General features: G+C 50.2%; 1 protein-coding gene across 1 annotated transcript; it reads right to left on the minus strand.

Annotated features, from left to right (window-relative positions):
• Nucleotides 1-285: 285 nt before the first annotated feature.
• On the minus strand, nt 286-12,438 carry SH2D7 (SH2 domain containing 7). The gene is made up of 6 exons (XM_055276907.1): nt 12,239-12,438; nt 10,800-10,889; nt 6,912-7,077; nt 6,410-6,622; nt 3,102-3,776; nt 286-1,190 (listed from the first exon to the last, which is right to left on the minus strand). Exons 1-6 carry the CDS (start codon nt 12,412-12,414, stop codon nt 1,140-1,142), a joined length of 1,371 nt encoding a protein of 456 aa, XP_055132882.1. The 5' UTR covers nt 12,415-12,438; the 3' UTR covers nt 286-1,139.
• Between the last annotated feature and the right edge of the window lie 2,480 nt (nt 12,439-14,918).

Below are 14,918 nucleotides of genomic sequence, written 5' to 3' on the forward strand. Positions count from 1 at the left end.
TTGCTCTCCATGTCTGCTAATGTTAGGAAATGTTTGAGGGTACCTTTGCTTCTGATCCTTGAAATCCCACCATTGGCGTCTCATCTCTCGGCATTAGGCGGTGCCTCCTGCTTTAGGCACTAACTTTGATTTCAGTGCGTGTGCCATCGGGAGGAAAACACATCCATGCCCCGAACCTTCCGTGAATTCCCTGGTAGTATCTCTGGTTAACATTCAGGAGTGCCAACCACTCAGGCACAGGGATAGTTGCTTCATTCTCAATCCTTAAACCCCCAAGGAGGGAGGGACTCTTACAGGCCTATATTTCAGGAAAAGCTGCATAGCCAAGTGGTCACTAAGGGTAGATTTCCCACAAATGCGACCTGAGCCAGCTCTGCCCAGGGTCAGGGCAGGGAGGAGGGGCACCTATGGTGTTCTCTCTGGAGATGATCTGTCCTGTTTTCTGCATTCCAGGCCTGGGGGTAGTTGGGAGCGGGGCAGCAAGCCAGTTGTCCACCCTTATAGAGAAGGGGACATGTGGATAGGAAGGGAAGTGACACACAAAACAGGAAGTTTCCTGAGGGACAGAGCTCCAGGAAGAGCCAGCCTGACCTGAGGGCACAGCTGGAGCGAACAGGCCTGAAGCAGAGGATGTGGCTTCTGGCCCTCCCCTCCTTTTCACTGATGGGGCCACAAGGAGGGGAACTGGTTTTGTTCTCAGTAGCAATTGCATGATGTCACTTGGCCAGTTAGAAAGGTGTCTGTCCTAGCACACAGCCTGCCACACATTCGGTAAGTGCTCAGTAGTGGAAGGCAGGTTCAGTCCGTCTGCCTGGGCCTCAGCATGCTCATCTGGGAAATGGGGGTGGTTACCCCTACCTTTGGCCAGTCTCATTCCTCTCCAGCCTTGATTCCCTCCTGTGCATGGATGGGAGGCACAAGGAAAGCAGAACATAGCCAGGAGCTGCAGGCACCTGCAAGGTCCTCTTCCACCTGCTCTCAGGCAGGCACCTCGGCTGTCTCGGAGCCTAGTTCTGTAGCGGTCTGGATGAGTCTCAAGATCCAAAGGGTGCCTTCAAGTGAGCTGAGGCCTTTGCGATAACCCCTGGCATGGCCTGGGTACCAGGAAACCCACTGGTAGGCTGCCGGATGCCAGACCCTCAGAATTTGTGCTTCCTGTACGTGAAGAAGAGCCTCCGAAGCTTGTCAGGCTGCAAGGAAGGAGGAGATACTGGGGCCTGGGGTGGCTGGACAGGGAGGGAAAGACCCAGGCTCCGAGGACCCCTCATGGACCTTGGGTTGGGGGCCCAAGCCCAGGACATGAGGCCAGGTTGGAATTCTGATGGTTGATTCCACGAGCCTCTCCCAGTGCCTGAAATCCCACATTTAGCTCCCCAATTTCAGATGCAGGGTTCACCCTCTTCTGGCTAAGGAGAGAAGGGGAAGGAGGAGGGTAGAAAGGGTGGTGGGCCTCACCTTACCTCCCCCACTGGAGTGCCCTGGTCTCCCCTGACCCGCAGCTGGGGGCCTCAGGATGCACTGGTGTCCGAGGTAGGGTGGGGTGAGGCTGTACCCAGGCCCACAGAGATGGGAGAGGACATGGGGCAGCCATAGGGAAAGAGCAGACATGGGATGTGGCTTCTGAGGGTCTCCACTGCCGGGTCTGTGGTCCCCGGAGAGTCAGGATCTCAAAGACTGCTATCCATGGGGTGTGTGGGCACAGCCCTGCCCTGAGGGAGGAGCCGTCAGCACTTCCCGGGAAGATCTTTCCACCAGGAGCCCGGGCAGGAAGATCCGCATGTGTCTGACTGAGATCAGAGGACTTGCCCATGGGGAAGGGACTCCCAGGTTTTATTGTCTCTGGGTATAGGCAGAGTGTAGTTGGGAGCGAGGGCTCCAGAGAGTTCATCTGCCTCCCTGAGAACCCTGGACCAGCCCCACTCCTGGCCACCGCTCTCCACACTCCTAGTCCCCTCTCCTCCTTACTTATCAGACCCCTGCAGAAGCTGAGAGGGAGGGGAAAGGACCCCTGGTCTGCTGCAGAGAAAGCCCTTAGAAGGTCCTGGAAGCCCCCAGCTTACACCCAAATCTAGCAGCTGCCTCTCCCACCAACACCACCACCACCACTACCACCACCACCACCCCAGAGATCCTCAGAATAATAGTTCTGTTCATCAAGAGCCCTCTCTGGGCTGTGTCCTGAGCAGGAGAGGATATCTAGCATTATCCTCTGGGCACCTACCCCTGGAGACAAGCAGAGGATCAGCCCATTTTACAGATGAGGAAATGGAGGTCCTGGGTGGGGTTGCTAAACAAGAATATAGATACCCAGTTAAATTTAAATTTCGGATAAACAAAGGAATAATTGTGGTATTTAAGACATACTTTAAAATGGTTTTTGTTTTGGTTTGGTTTGGTTTTTTGTTTGTTTTTTTAAACAGGGTCTCACTTTGTCTCCCAGCCTGGAGTGCAGTGGTGCAATCTTGACTCATTGCAACTTTAACCTCCCAGGTTCAAGCGATCCTCCCGCTTCTGCCCCCCAAGTAGCTGAGACTACAGGCCACCATGCCTGGCAATTTTTTGTATTTTTTCATAGAGATGGGATTTTGCCATGTTGCCCAGGCTGGTCTCAAACTCCCAAGCTCAAGCAATCCACCTGCCTCAACCTCCCAAAGGGCTAGGATTACAGACATGAGCCACCATGCCCGGCCTCAAAAATATTTGTTGTTTATCTGTAATTCAGATTTAACTGGTTGTCCTGGAATTTGTCTTGCCCAAAGCTACAAGACAAGGGAGTAGGAGCAAAGGGGCCATTCTCCTGCTCCCAGAGGCACTAAGACCCCTGCAGAGGCTGAGAGGGAGGGGACGGGAACCCTGATCTGCTGTAGAGAATGCCCTTAGAAGGGCCTGGAAGCCCCCGTATTACACCCAAATCTAGCAGCTGCCTCTCCCACCACCACTACCACCACCACTTCCAGGCAGATGTTAGGGCTGGAAAATTCTGTGTATTTCCAGGCAGTGGTGGTGACCTGACCTGCCTATGCCTGGGGGCTACAGGTTGTCTCCTACCACCAGGTGCCTTCTAAGGGCCAGGAGCCACCCCACCCCATCATGGAGCTCACCTTGTGTGTCCATCCAGTCTCCTTGCTCTTGGTTGCTGGGATCTGCTCATAGGTGTTCCCAGGCTCTGAGAGCCCTGGGGTCCCTGAGATCCTCTTGTAGCCATGGTCCATGGGCCCATGGACCCATGGGCTATATGTGGGACTGGCCCCAGGATGTGGGGCCCTGGCTGGGCCACTCCAGCAAGCTGGGATCTGCTCATAGGTACTGCCTTCTTGGTCTGGTGTGTCCCTGGCCTCTTGCAGGAGGCCTTCTGTCCCGATGAACTCATAGATATCTGCAGAGCTGTCCTGGGAGCAGGGCTGAGCCTCTTGGCTCAGCTTTGGAAACTCCTGCCTCCAGGTAGCCCCCAGGGATCCCATGGCATCAGAACACCCCCAGGAAGTGGGAGACTCTGTGGGACCCTGGTCTGGGCTCACCCCAGAGAGGGCAGGCACCAGGCCATCAGGCCTATTCTGTTCTCCATCTGAGAGTCTCCTTTGGGCCTGCCTGCCTGGGGAGTAGGCCTGGCTGCCAGCTGGAACTGGCCCAGGCCTGCCGGACCCCTCTGTGCCCAAGCCTAGCCGTGCCTGGTTCATCTTCCTCAGGTCTGCATAGATGATGTCATTGGGGCCTCCAAAAGACTCTTCCAGGAGGGAGGAACTCCTCTCAGGGAGTGGGGACACTCTGATGGAAGCCTGGGGACACAGGGACAGAGAAACTCTTAAGGGGCAGCCCATCACTAAGATGCCCTCCAGTAAAAACTCTCTCAGATAAGCCGAGGCCCCCTGTCTTGGCTGTAGTCTTCCTGCCTGTACATGCAAGGGTTGGATACATGACACTCAGGGTCCCTTCCCGCGCTCATGCTCTAGGACTTGTTCTTTTTGTTTGTTTCTTTTTTGAGATGGCGTCTTGCTCTGTCACCCAGGCTATAGTGCAGTGGCACAATCTCAGCTCATTGCAACCTCAGCCTCCCGGGTTCAAGCTCTTCTCCTGCCTCAGCCTCCTGAGTAGCTGGTATTACAGGCTACCACCATCATGCCCAGGTAATTTTTGTATTTTTGCAGAGACAGGTTTTCCCCAAGTTGTCCAGTCTTGTCTCAAACTCCTGACCTCAGGTGATCCACCCGTCTCGGCCTTCCAAAGTGCTGGGATTACAGGTGTGAGCCACCACACCCAGCCTAGGACTCGTACTTTACCTTGGCATTCAAGGCCTTGGGTCACCAGCACTACCTCCCACCCAACTTTCCCCTCCCCTGCTCCTCCCACTTTCATTGTGGTCCGCTGGTCCCTCAGTGGCCCCAAACCCACTCACTGCTGCATTTCCCTTCGGAATGGCCCATTTCCAAGTCCATCACTCATTTGACAAATATTTGCCAACTATGTGCCAGACAGTGTCCTAGGTGCCAAGGACTCTGGTGAGCAAGACTAACTCTTGGGAGTTTATATTCTAATCTGGGAGATGGGCAGCATACTGCTGCACTGTGTAGCACAATATGGTTTGATGTGCTATATGATGGGCGAATATATCACAAGACAATGGAGTGTGGGGGCATGATCAGTGCTACAAAGAACGAAGCAGGGTCATGGGATAGGGAGAATGGCAGGTGGGGAAGGCAACATTTTCTGTCATGTAGGTGGGCCTTTCTGAGGAGGTGATGTTTAAGAAGAGAATGGAATGCAGTTAGAGTGTAAGCCATGCAGACATCTTGTAGGAAGAGCATTGCAGGCAGATGGTAGAGCCAGTACAGAGGCCCTGAGGTGGGAGCAGGGTTGGCATGTTCAAGGATGATCTAGAAGGCCAAAGAAGCCAGAGAAAAGGCCTCACTGAAGCCTGCAGTGAAGAAGCAGAGGGTAGCAGGGCATCTGGTGAGGCTCTTGTGGGCCCTGGTGAAGTGTTTAGGTTTTATTCTAAATATGAGGAGAAGCCATTGGCATGCTGCGATCTGATATAAAGAAAAATCTTTCAGCCGGGCGCGGTGGCTCACGCTTGTAATCCTAGCACTTTGGGAGGCTGAGGCAGGCGGATCACCTGAAGTCAAGAGTTCGAGACCAGCCTGGCCAACATGGCGAAAACCCGTCTCTACTAAAAATACAAAAAAAAACAAAAAAACAAAAAAAACATTAGCCAGGCATGGTGGCGTGCACCTGTAAGTAATCCCAGCTACTCAGGAGGCTGAGGCAGGGGTAATCACTTGGATCTAGGATACAGAGATTGCAGTGAGCCGAGATGGTGCCACTGCCCTCTAGTCTGGGTAACAGAGCGAGACTCTGTCTCAAAAATAAAAATAAAAATGGCTGGGCACAGTGGCTCATGCCTGTAATCCCAGCACTTTAGCCAAGGCAGGCGGATCACTTGAGGTCAAGAGTTCAAGACCAGCCTGGCCAATATGTTGAAACCCTGTTGCTACTAAAAATACAAAAATTAGCCGGGTGTGGTGGCAGGTGCCTGTAATCCCAGCTCCTCAGGAGGCTGAGGCAGGAGAATCACTTGAACCCATGAGAGGGCGGAGATTGCAGTGAGCCGAGATTGCACCATTGCACTCCAGCCTGGGCATCGCAGCAAGACTCTGTCTCAAAAAAAAAAAAAAAAAAGAAAAAAAAATCTTTCTGAGTCCATGGGGTGCTGCTACGGAGAATAAAATATTGACTCACAGGTTGGCCGGGCGCGGTGGCTCACGCTTGTAATCCCAGCACTTTGGGAGGCCGAGGAGGGCGGATCACGAGGTCAGGAGATCGAGACCACGGTGAAACCCCGTCTCTACTCAAAATACAAAAAAAAAAAAAAAAAATTAGCCGGGCGTGGTGGTGGGCGCCTGTAGTCCCAGCTACTCGGAGAGGCTGAGGCAGGAGGATGGCGTGAACCCGGGAGGTAGAGCTTGCAGTGAGCCGAGATTGCGCCACTGCACTCCAGCCTGGGCAACAGAGAGAGACTCTGTCTCAAAAAAAAAAAAAAAAATTTGACTCACAGGCACCCCATGCTACAGCTTACTAAGGGATGTTCAGGCATTTTATGTCCATTTTCTCATTCAAGCTTCACAAGAACCTCAGGCATGGTAAACTGAGGCTCAGAGAAATTATGTGACTCGCCTAAAGCCACATCGCTAGAAAATGGCCAAGCCAAGGCTTGAACCAAATCTAACTGGCCAGCGGCAGGCCATGGCACGGGTGAACCCTGGGTGATTCCAAGCTGGGTCTGCACCTCTGGGCCTGGCTTACCCTCCACAGCCGGAGGGAGTGGCTGGCCTGGCCTCAGGGTCTGACTGGCAGCACGGCACCCACAGCCCTGGTCTGGCAACCCTGACTCTAGGTGGCCCATAATGCTCCTCACCTCCATGCTTTCCTCCTGGGAGAGGTTCCAGGGACTCACATCCAGGCTCTTCTGTGCATGGAGGAAGGAGACCTGGGGCTTTGGAGAAGAGCAGGGGCTGGCGGCCTTGTCTGGGACCACTGTGGGGGATGCCGTGGCAGGTGGGTTTTCTGGGTCCATGATGGGCTGGTGGAGGCCCCGGGTGATGGCATCATACAGATCATTGTCCTCTGGCTGGGGGTATGGGGATACAGCAGGCGTGTGGTCACACATGCCCAGCCAGTCTCCAGCTGCCTGCCTGAAACTGCTGGTAAGAGACTGCAACATTCCCACCAGGTCCCTGACCTCAGGTAAGACATCGCCACGGTCTCCCTTTTTCCAATAGGGATCATGACCCCACACCGAGTGCCCCTGGATGATAGTAAATAGGGAGGGCTTGAAAAGGAGTATGCCTGAGTGATGGATACCCCAGGCCTGGGCTCCCTGCCCTGCCACCCTCACCCTGGGGAAGTGGGGCGCCTACCCGGGGGCAGGCAGCAGTCAGCGTCTCTTCGAAGGGCTCAAGCTGTGCCTCCTGGTAATGGCGCACAAGCTCAGCCAGGGTGCTGTGGCTCTGGGTGTCCCCTGAGATGATGTAACGCCGGTTTCGAAGCTGGTTGATGACAAAATGTCGGCAGCGATCGCTGCCCCTGCAACACAAGTGCTTGTGGTCTGGGGCTGCTGGTCACAGGCAGCCCAGCCTTGGCCCAGGGTCTGAGCTCTGTGCCTGGGTGCAGGAGAGGGGTCCCAGCTCTTGATCCAGAACAGACCTGCCTGACCTGGGGCCATTGTACCCCACTTGGAGCCATGGTGTGTTCGTCAGGAAGCTACCGAGAGGTTTTCAAACCATGGAGCCCTGGGATCCTGGGAAGTACCTAAGCCTGCTCTGGTGGAGTCAGGGAGGGCACAGCTGCAACTGGAGTGAGGCAAGTGAGGCACTCATCTTGGGTGCGAAATTTAAAGGGGCACCAAAAAACTCAATCAAGAAAACTAATAATGCAGTATTTTAGAAAATCAAAATATATGAAAAAAATCCACAATGAACAAAACACCAAAGTTTTAAATAAAGACAGGATCCAACCCTGCACCTGTACAACTCAACCTCACCCTACTCCCCACCCTGCTGCAATGATGGAGCTCCAGCTCCCACTCCCTCTTCAGCCTGTAAAGTCCCACCCTAAAATCCCACCCTCTTCATCTTCCTTTTTCCTAGAAGAATAACTTCTACACAATGATGTGCATACATCATAAATGTGCAGCTTGATGAATTTCCACATAGGAACCCTCCCACATAACTGCCACTCAGATCAAGATATAAAACCTTTCCAGACCCCAGAAAACCTACTTGCGCTCCCGTCCAGTCAATGCCCCCCAAAGGTAGCCACCATTCTGATGCCTATCAGCATAGATTAGTCTTGCCCATTAGTGAACTTCTATAATACTTCTCTTTTGTGTCTAGCACATTTCACACAACATTATATCTTGGAGATTGATTCATGTCCAAGTAGAATTAGTTTCTTTTTTTTTTTCTCATTTATATGTAGTATTCTAGTTAATGAAAAATCCACCATGTACCTATTCTGATGATAGACATTTAGGTTGTTGCCAGATTTGGGCTGTTATAAATAAAGCTGCTTTAAGTATTCTTGTACATATCTTTTGGTGAATATGTACTCATTTCTGATGAGAATATACCAAGGAGTAGAGTTGATGGGTCAAGGGTACACCTGTGTTTGGCTTTAGTAAATCATGCCAAATTGCTTTCTAAAATTATTGCAATGGGCCGGGCACGGTGGCTCAAGCCTGTAATCCCAGCACTTTGAGAGGCCGAGGCAGGCAAATCACTTGAGGTCAGTAGTTCAAGACCAGCTTGATCAATATGGTGAAACCCTATCTCTACTAAAAATTAAAAAAAAAAAAATAGCCGGTGTCATGGTGGTTGCCTGTAATCCCAGCGACTCGGGAGGCTGAGGTAGGAGAATTGCTTGAACCCTGGAGGTGGAGGTTGCGGTGGGCCGAAATAGTGCCATTGCACTCCAGCTGGGCGACAAGAGTGAAAATCCATCTCAAAAATAAAATAAAATAAAAGTATTGCAATGTATGAGAGCTCCAGTTGTTCCACATATTCTGTCTTTCCATTATAGCCATCCATTGTGGCTTTAATTTGTGTTTCCCTGATAGCTAATGATGCTGAACATGTTTTCATATGCTTACAGGCCTTCTGGGTTTTTCTTTTTGGTAAAGTGCCTGCCAGTTCTTTTTCTTTTATTTATTGAATTATCTGTTTTTGTCTTATTTATTTGTAGGAGTTCTTTATATATTCTGGATTTGAGTCCTTTGTTAGATATTTGTATTCTAATAGATAACTTCTTCAAGACTGCACCCTGACCTTTTTCTTCTCTTAATAATATCTTTTTATAAGAATTATAAAAATTCTTAATTTTGGCTAGGTGCAGTGGCTCACGCCTGTAATCCCAGCACTTTGGGAGGCTGAGGCAGGTGGGTCACCCAAGGTCAGGAGATCGAGACCTGCCTGACCAATATGGTGAAACCCCGTCTCTACTAAAAACACAAAAATTAGCTGGGTGTGGTGGTGTGTGCCTGTAGTCCCAGCTAGTCGGGAGGCTGAGACAGGAGAATTGCTTGAACCCAGGAGGCAAAGGTGGCAGTGAGCAGAGATCGCGCCGCTGCGTTCCGGCCAGGGCGAGAGAACGAGACTCCATCTCAAATAAATAAATAAATAAATAAATAAATAAATAAATAAATTTTTAAAAATTCTTAATTTTAAGGAAATCAAATTCATCACTCTTTTAAGATTAGTGCTTTTTGTGTCCTGTTTAAAAAATCTTGGCCTTTCATTTTCAAAGGCATTTTCATTTACCTATGACAATGTTTTCCTGTTTTCTTCTAGAAATGGTATTGTTTTGCTTTTCTTTCTTGGATCTACGATCCATCTAGAATTAATTAATTTTCATGTATGGTATGAGGTAGCAGTAATTGTTTTCCATTTAGATATCCAATTGCTCCTGCACCAATTATTGAACAAACAAGCCTTTCCCCACGGAATTGCAGTGATGCCTCTGCTGTAAATCTGGTAACCAAACATTTGGGACTGTTCTGGGACTCTATTCTGTTCATTTTTCTATTTGTAAACCTTTGAGCGGTCCCACTTTGGTCTCTTTTATAAGTTAGTATTCTCCTTAAGATCTCATCTGGGAAGAAACAAAACGAAAGAAAATAAAAAAACCCCAGAGCTCAAAAGACATTTGAAAACTACTGAGTTAGTTTTCAAAATGTCTAGCACAGTGTCTGGCACATAGAATAAAAATATTTTAACAATGATTAACATTTATTAAAAGTCCTTACTACATTTTATGCATTGTGCTAAACAGTTTTAAACTGTATCAACTGATTGCACACTTTCATCAAGCCTATGAAGCAGGTACTATCATATTCCCATTTTACAGATGAGGAAACGGGGGAACAGAGAAGCAAAGTAACTTGCTCAAGGTAAGGGTTTGAACTGGGGCAGTCTGAATATATGACAATTTTGAATCAGAATCTGAAGCCTTTTAAGTTTACTCTGGAGTCTTGGCCTCCCTCCCTACTGAGGGAAGCCTTCTTACCTCCTCTGAATTCCCTGTCCTGATGGACCTACTCTTGGGACAAGATCTGACATCACCATCTCTGCCTTTGTCCTCACTACCTTGTCTCCTCTCTGTTCCCACTGGCCCACCCTAGCCCAGACCTCATTATCTCACATCCAGGCAATTGCAGGAGTCCCCAGTGCCCCCACACCTCCAGCTCTGACTTCCAGTCCTCTCTCCATAGGCTGCCTAAAGGACCTATGCAAATATATTGAACCAGATCATCCTTCATGGTCTACAGACTTAGCCAGGCATCCAAGGCCATTCTAAACTTTTTCCACCCTCCCTTCCAGGCATTCCTCCAAAGGAACCAAGTGTTCTGCTGCATCCAGCAACCTGCAGCTTCCCCAGCACCCTTGTCTTTCATGCCTCTGTATTTTTGCACATGGCGTTCCATCTACCAGAGATGCCCTCCTAAACCCCAACCACACCCTCCTTTCTGCCTAGCAACTTGTATTCTTCCTTCTGTCCTAGGCTCAAAGTTCGCCTCTGTGAAGCCTCCCCTGAACCCCACTCACCTCCTTTGAAGGCCATGGCTTCATCCCTAGCATAAGGCCAGTGCTGCTCAGGAAATGTCTGCTGAGCATGTGATGGATGAATGAGGGAGTCAGGAGTCAGGACCCAGGGAAATCTAGGCAATTTGGGCCAGTGGGGCCTCTGCACTAATCTGCAAGGCTAGGTTATGGTAGGATGAGCTTGCTTGCCCAGAGGGCTTCCCCTCTTACCTGTAGGACAAGATGTAGCCAGTGGCTCGGTCACTGAGGCGGATAAGGAAGGAACCAAGAGCTTTGTCCCTGAGTAGCTGCTCCGTCTGCCTGGGCAGAGGACATACCATTAGCTGGGGTCTGTGCCCTAATGGCAGCAGGTGCAGCCTGACTTAGGCCTCTCTTGGAATCCCTGCTGGCCATGCCTTTGGGTTCCAGACCTCCAACCCTTTATAGAGGAGCCACTCAGACCTGTGGATGGGTCTGTGGCCTGTCAGGGCTCAGCATGTGGTCTATCTGGGCCCAAATGATTAAGTTCAAGACTGTCTGGGGCTGGGTCAGGGTCTGAAGCCATATGCACCCCCCAACTCCCCACTGCAGCCTCACTAGCAGGCACATTGGTTGCTGACCCTGGCCACCCACTCTCCACCTGGATGGTTGTGTAGCAAGAATAAATCCACACAGCTGGAGATGTTGAGGTTTAGTGGGGAGTCCCTCCCTCAGAACCACTGTGTACAGTGCTGCAGGATGGGCACTACACACGAGCTTCTGCAGGGAGAAGATGCTGCTGTGTCTGAAGCAGCTAAAAGGAACTCATTCCTCTTCCTGTCCCCTTCAATCCCAGGCAGTTACAGAGATTTTCCACATGGTGCCAAATATTTTGGAGGCATGGTGAAAAGTTCCAGCCGTCTTGTGGTTTGGCAGTACACAGACCAGATACGTATTCCCGCACTCCGTTACTCACCAAATACTGAGTGCCTGCTCTATGCAGCTAAATCATTTGCAGGGCCAGGTGCTAAATGAAAACATGGAGCCCCTGATTCAAAATGATTTAGAATTTCCAGACAGTGACAGCAGAGCATTAAACCAAATGTGGAGCCCTTTTGACCCTGTGCTGTTGTACGAGTCAGTGCCCATAAAGCTGGCCCTGGCTCTGTGCAGGTGCTGTGCCAGGACCTAAGGACTGGCTGGATTTGTCATCCCTTCATCAGGTGTTTTGGCTGCTTGGAGACCCAGTCCAAATAGAAAGCCAAACCTGTATCTTGTCCTTTACACCTAGGGTAACCGTGCATCCAGGTTTGCCTGGGATGGCCCCATTTATGACGGTTCTCCTAGCTTAGTTACTAATAGTGTTCTGGTTTGGACGATAAAAGATATGATCCCCTAGTTACTCATCAAGTCAGGGCCTGGCCCTCTTTCTGTCCTCTGGCAGCCTGGCAGCCCCAGCCATCCTCAACTTGTACTAAAGTAGAGGCCATTGCCCTCCCCGACTCTGCCTACAGAAGCCACCACCAGAGGACGTGGCGCTCCTCAGTCTGTTCCCCTGCCCCCCGCCTCCAAAGGCCCCTGCCTAGCCCAGGGAAAGGACAGGGACCAGTCTGATCCAGAGTTCCCAGACCATTTTCTCAGCCCCAAGGGGCTGTGGGCTATGAGGGACCTGTGGGCAGAAGCAGCCTTACTTGCGGGTGATGAATCCATGAAACCAGGGAGGCAGAGCACCATTCTGCAGAATGAAGGGGGCCTGTGTCTCCATGAACCACTTCAGGGCAAGCTCCTGGAGCTCAGCCAGGGCCTGGCTGTCCCCTGCCCCCTCAGGATCCCTCCCCAGGCTGAGCTGCTTTAGGCTGTCCTCCATGTTGGCAAGCACCGGAGTGGAAGCAGAGAGCAGCCAGTGCACATGCCTCTATATCTGCGTGTGCTCTGGCTCATTTGCCTGAGCCCATGCCCTACCCAAGGGCCCACAGAACACAGCAGCCCTATTGTCACCTCTGGGCTGGTGGCTGGTTCTCTCCTCTGATGCTTTAGGGTGGGGCACCTTGGCTGGCTGCAGACATGGGGGAACAATCACCGTAGCAGCCTGAGAGGGGTAGCAAAGGCCCTCCGTGACTTCCTGGCCAGCAGATAAGCTACCTCACTGGTCTTGGCCCTGTTCCCCACAACCTCCGGTCTTTGTCACAACTAAAGATCGGACCCTGGCAAAAGTCCACAGCACTGCCCCTGGGAGCAAAGCAGTGGATTTAAATTCTAGGTATCCTGCCTTCGTGGAGGCTTTTTTTATTTTGATGGAGAAGTTCTGTGCTAACTAAGTCTTCCTTCCACTCAAGATTTATTGAGTCCCTACTGTGTGCCATGTAAATCTGGGCCCTGGGAATAAAGCAGTGAATAAAACGGCACTTTGCCCTCATGGCACATACATTCTAGAGGGAGACAAACAAATATATATGTAGAATATAGAGTCAAATGGAATAAGCACTCCAAGACAAAGGCAGAAGAACAAGACAGCACATGGGCTGCATTATGCAGAAACAGAGTCAGGGGTCGGGGTCAGCCTTGTCCAGGAGGTGACATTGGAACAGTGAAGGAGGAAGCCAAGCAGGCACCTGGGGGAGTGGACTCTTGTCAGCAGGGGGGGGAAAGCACGTGCGAAGACGAAGATGTGGGACTTTGTTGCAGATTTTGAAGAACAACCAGAAGCTCATATCGTTTTAACAGAGAGGGGACTTTGGAATAGATGGGTCCCCGGGAAAGGCAGGGATAGGCCTCTGGTAGGAAGCTTTGGAGCAGTTAGGGCAATGGGACCATTTGTTCACACAAACATCCCTGAGTATCTAATGTGTTTCTGAGTTTCCCAGCAGAAATCCAGGCTGGGTGGATGGTGAGGCAGCAGATGGTGCAGTCAGCCTCAAGGATCTTGGTGAGACTCCCACTTCCACCACACACTGACGTGAGACCACCCTGGGCAAGTAGCTGAGACTGACGTGGGATCTCAAGAAACTTACTAAATTGTTGCAGAGAACTCAATTTCCTCATCTGTAAAATGGGCATGAGGCAAAGCTATTTTCTAGATTCTAGGGTTGTTATGAGGACTAAGTGAGAGGGCATAATGGTTGATAATGAAGGGGCATTTATGTAAGTTCAAAAATAGGATGCAGGTACTGTTACAATATGACTGAAGTGATTTGTTGTCATTTCCCCTGCTTAAAGCACTTGATATATAACTATCTCTGTCTAACTCATTCCACAGTAAGACAGAGATGCTTGGTTTCATTTTTCCTTGAGGCCAGACCTGTAATCCCAGCACTTTGGGAGGGCAAGGTGGGAGGATCACTTGAGGCCAGGAGTTCATGGCCAGCCTGGGCAACATAGTGAGACCCTGTATCTAAAAAGAAAAAGGCAGAACTAATCAATGGCGATAGAAGTTAAGATAGTGGTTACCTTGGGGACTGGGTGGTGAGCGAAAACAGCTGGTGCTGACAGTGTTCTATTTCTTGATCTGGTTGGTGGGTTGAGTGAGTGTGGATTGAGTGCGTTGAGTGAGAGTGCTAACTGTGTGAAGATTCACTGGCTCTGCACTCATGGTTTATGCATTTTTCTATGTCTATGTTCTACTTCAATAAAAAAGTTTAAAAAAATGAGAGTGTTACAGCCAGATTTCCTTGGTTCAAATTCCAGCATACTAGCTATATGACCTTAACCAAATGATCTAACTTGTCCTGCTGTTAGGAAGGTTAGATGAGTTAAATCCTTAGAAAAGTGTGTGGAATAACACAGCAACTAGGATTAGCTATTAATTTGATGATGATGATGATGATGGTGGTGGTGGTGGTGGTGATGCAAGATTCTGAAATACAGAAGGTCCGCTCCTGTTGATAATTATAATTATTATTATTACAACATCATCATGGGTTATCTGAAATCAAGATAAAAATGCCGTGAGGGTGTGTGTGAGGCTTATAGTTTAGAGAACACGCAAGGGCATGAGGCAAACCTGTGACCTCAATCTGGGCAGCTCTTTGTCATCTCTTTTATTTATTTATTTATTTATTTATTTAGAGACAGAGTCTCGCCCTGTCACCCAGGCTGGAATGCAGTGGCACGATCTCTGTTCACTGCAACCTCTGCCTCCAGGGTCCAAGCGATTTTCCTGCCTCAGCCTCCTGAGTAGCTGGGACTACAGGCGCCCGCCACCACGCCCAGCTAATTTTTTGTATTTTTAGTAGAGACGGGGTTTCACTGTGTTAGCCAGGATGGTCTCGATCTCCTGAGCTCTTTCTCATCTCTCAGCCACATTTTCCACATCCGTGAAAAGGGTAACCATACTTAGCTCACCTGGGGATGGGGTGAAATACTACAGATAGT

Source organism: Symphalangus syndactylus, chromosome 5 (genome assembly GCF_028878055.3).
Source record: "Symphalangus syndactylus isolate Jambi chromosome 5, NHGRI_mSymSyn1-v2.1_pri, whole genome shotgun sequence".
NCBI classification, from domain to species: Eukaryota; Metazoa; Chordata; class Mammalia; order Primates; family Hylobatidae; genus Symphalangus; species Symphalangus syndactylus.

Excerpts from the sequence above, each read along its gene's own strand:
- SH2D7 (XM_055276907.1), bottom strand. The coding sequence starts at position 12,414 with ATGGAGGACAGCCTAAAGCAGCTCAGCCTGGGGAGGGATCCTGAGGGG. Across the intron at positions 3,777-6,409 it reads CCCAGGAGGAAAGCATGGAG|GCTTCCATCAGAGTGTCCCC; the intron begins GTGAGGAGCATT and ends CTGTGTCCCCAG. Across the intron at positions 1,191-3,101 it reads AGACTGGATGGACACACAAG|CCTGACAAGCTTCGGAGGCT; the intron begins GTGAGCTCCATG and ends CCTTCCTTGCAG.